Source organism: Myotis davidii, unplaced genomic scaffold, assembly GCF_000327345.1.
Source record: "Myotis davidii unplaced genomic scaffold, ASM32734v1 scaffold16, whole genome shotgun sequence".
Lineage (NCBI taxonomy): Eukaryota > Metazoa > Chordata > Mammalia > Chiroptera > Vespertilionidae > Myotis > Myotis davidii.
The window spans coordinates 614,664-623,049 of NW_006287821.1; the positions used below are offsets into that span (position 1 = coordinate 614,664).

Below are 8,386 nucleotides of genomic sequence, written 5' to 3' on the forward strand. Positions count from 1 at the left end.
ACAGAACCTGGCTGGAGAACCTGGAGAACCTGGCTGGAGAACCTAGCAAGAGAACATGGACACAGAACTTGGCTGAATATTGTGGCTAGAGATCCTGGCAAGGCTGCTGATCAACTGAACGCTGTCTCCGTGTCATTCCCTCTTTGCCGACTCTGTCCACACCTTTGGGGACCACTGGGCCTGCTGAGGTTGGACCCCAGCAATAATGCAGTTGAGAAATTGTTTGAGTATCTCTAAGAATTTAGAATTTTAATGACCTGGAATTAATTTATACCCTGTGAGTCAATAAAAGAATGAATTGGTTTTGCTAAGGGTTTTGTTATAGTCACATGTCTCTGAAGTTATAATTAATATTTCTGCTATCATACAGTAGAAATTATCTAAAATATTCATTATAGTTAGAATTGTTATTTTATTTTCATTTATCTAAAATTTATTTTACTAAGGAGAAAGATTGTCACTCCTCAAGATTTATGTTACCAAGTAAGTGATCATTATTTTTGCTCTGGGCCTTGAGGGAGAAAAAATCATAACCAGCCTTAATTTGAAGAAATTCAACAATCAAAGTACTTCAAGCCTGGTTCCCAGTAGATATGGCAGAATAAGACTGGGAAATCACAAGTTAAAATGAGATGTGATTATCAATGCAAATATAACACCACTTCTATAAAATAATGGAAATCTCAGTTGAAAGGCATGGGCATCCAGAATGAAGCATGTAGCAGGGAGGGCTGCTTAAAAAACATCTGTTTGTGAGAATGACAGTTGAGAATGCTTTTAATGTGTGTTTTTGTTTTTGTAAAAAGGAAAACTCAGAAAGACCAAAAGAATACATTTTATGTTTTTTTAAAATAAAGATGGCTATTATAATGGGGGAAAAAAAGAATGGCATGATGTGTATAGCAAATGGGGTAAGTAGGGAGGAGGAGAAAGCCAAGATCTATTCATTAGGGTAAATTAGGAATTAGGGAGGTAGAACTGGTAAAGTACAGTGCTTATGATGGGCAAGTTCAGTCTTGGTGTAGGTGACATGGTGATATGGTTATGGTTTCCCAGGGAGGTAATAGCATTCCAATCGCATACATAGCATGTAGCAGCAGGAAGTCCTGGCCACAAAATTTAGATTTTTGTCATCCAAGCAATCTACCTCTTTAAAGGAAGCATAACTGTAGTTCCAGGGAGGACACATTGGGAAGGACAAAAAACTTGTGAAGTTAAAAGTGACTTAAAGTGATATTTCTATTTATATATGATATTCTATTTCCAGATCAACAACTTATTTTCATTCTTTTCCAGGGATTTTTTCAATTAATGTGCAGTAAAAGTTGCTGTGTTTATTTTCATAAAATTTGTTGGAAAAAGTTCAAGAATTTAAAATATCCAGGTGAAAATGATCAGGTATTTCATTTTTCCTTAAAAACTTTACTACAACATTTCTTCCTCTACCCTTTCCTCTTTTTTTCTCTTTTTTTTTCATTTCTTCCTGTTAATATCCTTCCTCCTCTATTTTAGCTCTGTTTTTTTCCCCTTATTTTTTCTGATGCTTTTCTCCTTACTATTCTTTGTTCATTATCACCATTTATTAAACAGATCTACATAGGGGATACTCTGCTTGTTGCTTTGCTTAGTGATTCCTATCTAGAGCATATGTAATACCTTAATAAATAAAGAAAAAAAAATTAAAAAACAAACAGAAAGCTTTGTTTAAGGAAGAACTGGCCCTAGCCACTTTGGCTTAATGGATATAGAGTCGGCCTGCGGACTGAAAGGTCCCAGGTTCGATTCCGGTCAAGAGCATGTACCTGGGTTGCGGGCACGTGCAGGAGGCAGCTAATCGATGTTTCTCTCTCATCGATGTTTCTAACTATCTCTCTCCCTTCCTCTCTATAAAAAATCAATAAAATATATTTTAAAAAAAGTAGAAGTATTGTCGCATATATTTACATAAAAGTCATAGAATCAAAGAATAGAATTGCTTAATAAACAAACAGAAAGGACAGTTACACAATTTTAAGGATAGTTTCTATTTTAAGGATAGAGAACAATGGTAAATTTTATAGTCTTCAAAAATCTATTTGAGATTATGTATATTTACCTAAAGTCATATAACTAAATTGAATTCTTTGCCACTAAAATTAAACTAAAAGTATAAAACCCAATTCTATGTTAATTATTCTTTGGTGAGTTGATTACCATAATTTGGGTTTATGGTATCTGGTCAGAGTATTTACATTGTGTACACAGAAAACCCCAATAAAAAAATCGTGGCATAATTTGCAAGGACATGGATGGAACTGGAGAACATTATGCTAAGTGAAATAACCCAGTCAATGAAGGAAAAATACCACATGATCTCACTCATTTATGGATAATAAAGTCTTTTATAAACTTATGAACAAAAATAGACGCAGAGGCAGAGCAGCCTCGAACAGACTGTCAAAATACCCTTTGTAATACTTGAAGCAATAAAACAATTTTAAAAAATCATGGCATAGAAAGAGCATTGTATATGGACTTGGGAGATCTGGGTTCAAGTTCAGATTGAACCATTATAGTGTTTTCTCTGTTGGTTTTGTTTTACATTAGGCTGTTAATTTAACTGCTCTGAGATTCATTTTTCTAAACCATATAGTGAGGATAGTAATATCTTCATAAGGTTGTTGTGAAGATTAACAGATAAAACGTGTACTTGCATTAGCATTATTCATTTGTTTAAGTAGCATGTGTTTTTTATAATCTTTGATTGTTAGGGCAATCAATATTGCTCAACTTTAGAAAAAGAACTAAAAGAAAGCTTAAGTGACTTAACAAGAGCAAATTAAGGTCAGAATCAGAGGAAATACTCAACATTTTAATTCTTTCATTTTCCCCTGTAATCCTTATATATCTAATAGAAATTCAGTGTTCCTTTATACATTTACCTAATTAGTACATGTCACTTGAAGTTGCTTTCCCTGTGCTTAGGTACTACTTCTTAGGCTGTAATATAGCTACTTAAAGATTTTGAAGTAGAAATTATTAGAGAAAAGTGCAATTATGCATTTTAAATCCACTGATACATGAGATAGACTATTTTTGAACAGCTAACTCTGTTTTTTCACATCTTTTGTTTTATCATCTAGAAACATCTAACTTTTTAAAAAAATAATTAGATTTGCACATCAATATTTTTTTATTGATTGTAATGTTTTTTGTTTTGATAATTTATTTTTTTCTATTGATAACTTTAGAGTTTTAGTGGGAAAAAATGTTTGAAGGAAGGATGTACAGGTGACATGGTAAGGATGCTACAATGTGATGAACCTGGAATTGTTAAAATTTTGGTAAGTATCTTTTTCTTATTTTTCTTTCATTGGAATGGCATTCGGATTTGGGATTCATAGCAATAGTATTTTTGCCATTTTCTCTTTAATGGTGACTTAATTTCTGACCTTTCTATTGCTTTGATTTCTCCAAAGTAGTATTTAAGTGATCCTTAGGAATAAGAAAATTTAAAAAGTAAAGATACACACAAACGGACACATATAAAGCAGCAGGCTATGCCTGTACCAATGACAAGTCTGTCATGAACCAGTGACGATAATCTGATCTGTGCCATCTAAGTTTAAAAATACTTTTAGACTTTTTGACCCTCTTTCATATCTTTCTATGAAAATATCTATAGAAATCACATATAGTACATGTTACATAAAATGTTCTCAAATGATACTCATTTTATTTTTAAATAAATGAAATGCTTGAATTTTCAGTTTATAAATAGACCAAAATTGCAAATAAAAATAGATATTATTTCTTTATCTTTAGTAACACTCTTTTTATATTTCATATTGATATTTAAATCCTGTAGTGATGTAAAGTAGAATTTTTAAAAAAATCAACTCTAGTTCATTGTTTATTAAAGTTGTTTATAGCTTATCTTGTCACTTCTGTTTTGTTTTATATTTGCTATAGCTTCATTCTCATTGTCTTTTTTCAAGTGTTAAGGCTAACTAGTAATATTAAAGAATTTTGAAAATTGAACTATTTAGGGCTATTTTTTTCCATCACTTGCAGTTTGAAGTTGTGAGAAAGGATGAATATATAACCATTGAAAATTTAGGAGAAAGGTAAGCTTGAAATAAAATATTTTATGTTTTTTTCTGAGCATGTATATATTTTTTAGTTGCTTCTTTCTTCTGTGTTTCTGTCACTTGTTGGAACTCCATTAAATTTAACGGTAATATTAATTGTGTGAAAAAATTATATTTAACTGACATTTATGACCCTCTTTTTTCCCCTACTTTATAGACATTTAAATTTTAAAGCAGGAAAAGAGACATTATGTGAATACTTTTTCCTTAAATATGAAAATAATCTTTTACTAAAACCAACATATTTTTCTTACAGTTATTTACTTGGTTTTATAAAAACTTTCTCCTAACTTTCAAAACTCATTCAGGCCTCTAAGGTTATGTGGCAACTAGAGGCCTGGTACACGAATTCATGCAAGGTGGAGTCCCTCAGTCTGGCCAGCCCAGCAGGGCTGGGTGGAGCCGGGGGTGGGGATGAGCTGCAGGAGGTTGGCTGGCCGGCCCTGCCCCTGATTGGGGCCCATCAGGGTTGGGGCGGCAGACAGGAGGATGTGACAATTAGAATTATCCTGTTGCTTAGATGAAAAAACTATATTACAGAGGCCTATCTAGTGTAAGCTGGGAATTTATATAATGTTGCCATTGAAATTAGAAATTCCAATATAAAAAATTCTTTTAACCCATTGTTTCTCTTTTCTGTGTAAAGTGTTAATGTCTTCCATTTTCCAGTCTACCAAGGACATTGCATTGATATCGTTTATGAGCTAATGAAACCCAAATCTTTATCTCCAGCATAGATCTCACTCATAAAATATAGGTTTATCTACCTGCACACTGAAAATAACTACTTTTATGTTTCAAAAAGATCTTTAGTTCAGCATCACTGCAGCTGGATTTATAATCTTTCTTCCCAACACTGCTCTGTAACATTTTTTTAAGTCCACTCAATTCAACTTTTTAAATATATTGTAAATGCCTCCTTACTTCTGCCTCTGTTCTTCCACTAAACCAGATGAAGTATTATTTCTCACTTGGAATTCTGAAAACATCTTCTAAACTTGTATTTCTTTCCTTTCTTCAGTCTATTTACAGAGCCACAAGAGCACTTTTCTAAAATGAAAAGTGAAATATATCACTTTCCTGTTTGAAAATCTTTCAGAGGCTTCTAAATGCTCTTAATTATGTTCAGACTCTGTATCTTGGCTCTTCAATCACTTTGGTGACCTCATTAGTGTCATCTCTTTTCATTCTTTTCTTACCATATATACACCAACTATACTGGGTTTCTTTTAGTTCTTGATTGTGCCATCCATTTTATCTCCAAGCCTTGCCTGGAATTCTCTACTCCTTTGGCTGAAAGCTTCTGGAAAGCCTTATGGTACATTAGATTGAGGTGTCCCTATCCTGTATTCCATGTGGTCTTGCTATTAAAACGTTTATTAAGCCCTAACCAGTTTGGCTCAGTGGATAGAGCATTAGCGTGTGAACTGAAGGGTCCCAGGTTCGATGCCAGTCAAGGGCATGTACCTTGGTTGTGGACACATCCCCAGTGGGAGGTGTGCAGGAGGCAGCTGATCGATGTTTCTCTCTCATCCATGTTTCATTATATATACTCTCATTGGTGTATTGATGATTCTGACTATCTCTCTCCCTCTCTGTAAAAAATTAATAAAATATATTTTTAAAAAAACATTTATTAATTTCATTATACTTTCTTGCCTGTCTTCTTCATTTAACTGTAACCACAAAGGCAAGGACTTTATCTTACTGCTATATTCCCAAAAAATAGCATAATGTCTGTTACACATAGCATATACAATCTCTATATTCAGATATAGAGATTCTGAATTCCATTATTTTGCAATGGTTATGTTATTTTTTTTTTAGCAGGCAGTTTACTTGTTTGGATATGAATTGTGAACTCTTTTTCTTGGGTGCTGATTCACTCTCAATTCAGATCTTTGCCTTTAGCTGAGCTGCTTTGAGTTTATACACTAGAGGCCTGGTGCACAAAATTTGTGTCCTCGGGGGTCCCTCAGCCCGGTCTATGCCCTCCTGCAGTGTGGGAACTCTCGGAGGATGTCCACCCCAGTGGGGACCCTTACCCTATGGAGGTTTGGCCAGCCTGGGTCAGGGGCTGATGGCTGTTTATAGGGTGCTCACACCCCCTTCAGGGTGGGGGGTCCCCACTTGGGTGCCTGGCCAGTCTGGGTGAGGGGCTGGGGGCCGTTTTCAGGCTGGTGGGTGACTGAAGCTCCCAGCTTCTTCTTTTTTTCTTTTATTCTGGGATTTATTTACCTTCTATAATTGAAACTTTGTTGCCTTTATCGGAGGCCTGCGAAAGCTTGGTTGCCTCCATCGCCAGGGTCAACCCACTCCTGCTCGCTCCAGCTCCGTGGCCACGGCTAGCTGAAAGCAGGCGTCTAGGGTTTGTTTACTTTCTATAATTGAAACTTTGTTGTTTTCAGTGGAACTCAGAGCCAGGCCACGGCAGGCAGGGAACTTGTTGCTTTCTGTGGAGCTCAGAGCCGGCTCCTGCTCACTCCAGCTCCGTGGCTGTGGCTGGTTGAAAGCAGGTATCTGGGGTTTATTTACCTTCTGTAATTGAAACTTTGTTGTTTTCAGTGGAACTCAGAGCCAGGCCACGGCAGGCAGGGAACCTTGGCTTTTTTCCCCACTCTCATCAGCAGCCATGGTTCTGTGGCTGAAGTTTTCTAGTTCCGTTGACCAAGGAGAACTTTGTTTTCCACCAAGTTTTACTTAGCCCCAGAATAAAAGTTCTAATATTGATGAACTTAAAACTTCTTTTAAAACTAGTAGTCATGCCAAAACTGGTTTGGCTCAGTGGATAGAGCATCGGCCTGCGGACTGAAAGGTCCCAGGTTCGATTCCGGTCAAGGGCATGTACCTGGGTTGCGGGCACATCCCCGGTATCCGGTAGGAGATGTGCAAGAGGCAGCTGATGGATGTTTCTCTCTCATCAATGTTTCTAACTATCTCTCTCCCTTCCTCTCTGTAAAAAATTAATAAAATATATAAAAACAAAAAACAAACAAAAAAAACTAGTAGTCCTTTCCTTTGAGTGTGTACTCCACCATGAGAGTTGATCTGTTCCTTCCACACTCTGCCTTGCTTTTTGTAATTTACCTGGGTTTTATAATTGTATTCTGTGGAGAATCCTCTGATAACTGGATTGTGTTACTAACTAGAGGCCCAGTGCATGAAAACTCACGCACTGGCTAGCAAATTGGAGAAAACCAAGATGGCGGCATAGGTAAACACCGGAGACTGCTGCCTCGCAGAACCACTTCAAAAATACAACTAAAGACGGAAGGGACATCATCCAGAACCCCAGGAAGGCTGGCTGAGTGGAAATTCTACAACTAGAAGTAAAGAGAAAAGCATACTGCAACTCAGAGGAGGTACAATGCGGAAGTAAAATACAGAGGTACAGAGGCGCATGTGGAGAGGGTTGGCGGCTTAGGACACGGTTGTCTTTTTCAATCGGGAGGGAGTCTCAGGCTCTGAGCTCCAGTTCCAGGCGAGTCTCTGGGGACCCAGACTCATACGGGAGAAATGACTGTCTGGCATTGGTCGGAACTCGAGGGCAGCTTTCTCTCAGGGGTGCTTGCAGCTATTGCAGGGACATTGAGTAGCAGGACCTCTGAGGGCAGGACTGAGAGCAGCCATGTCTGCTCGCTCGGCCCTGTTGATCCCCTGGGACCCTGCCCCGCCCCGCCCAAGCCACAGGCTTTTGCATATGAAAGGCCTGGCCCTTTGCAATCTGATAATCACCTAACAAACTGCAGCTGGCCCAAGGCCCCAGGACAACTTGAATTGCATCACAGCTGGCTCCTGCTGGATAGCCTCAGGCAGAGGCTAGATTAGCACCTCCTTAGAGGTCCAGGAGCCAGTGTGCCCAGTGGTCAGAGTGGGACCATCGAGATTGCAGCTCCTCGGATATATAAGGAGACACTCAGGGGGCAGACTTAGTGAGCACCAAAGCCTCACTGACACAAGTCTTACCCCAGAGGGGTGTCTCCAGCACAGAATTTCTCCCACTGCAGACACAGCTGATTTTCATAGCCAATTGGCCTGGATGTCAATCCCTCCCAGTGTTACCAACAACAATCAAGGCTTAACTAAAACAACACTGTGTACAATGCCCACAAGGGTGTGCACCAAGAGCGTCTACCTCAGGTAATTGGGGAGGCTGAGCCACTGGGCCCTGTAAGACTCCTAGCACACAAGGCCACTTTTTCAACACAGGGGAGCAGCCAAAATGCGGAGACAAAGAAAAATGCCACAAATGAAAG

General features: G+C 38.0%; 1 protein-coding gene across 3 annotated transcripts in view; it reads left to right on the forward strand.

The window, feature by feature from the left end:
* The window catches only part of DZIP3 (DAZ interacting zinc finger protein 3), a 139,335-nt gene that overhangs the window by 53,038 nt on the left and 77,911 nt on the right, over positions 1-8,386 (forward strand). For all 3 annotated transcript variants that reach the window (XM_015561230.1, XM_015561228.1, XM_015561229.1), the window contains 3 exons: positions 1,297-1,398; positions 3,231-3,323; positions 4,054-4,106. In XM_015561230.1, coding sequence (XP_015416716.1) covers positions 1,297-1,398; positions 3,231-3,323; positions 4,054-4,106 — 248 coding nt within the window. The remainder of the gene's footprint in view (positions 1-1,296; positions 1,399-3,230; positions 3,324-4,053; positions 4,107-8,386) is intronic.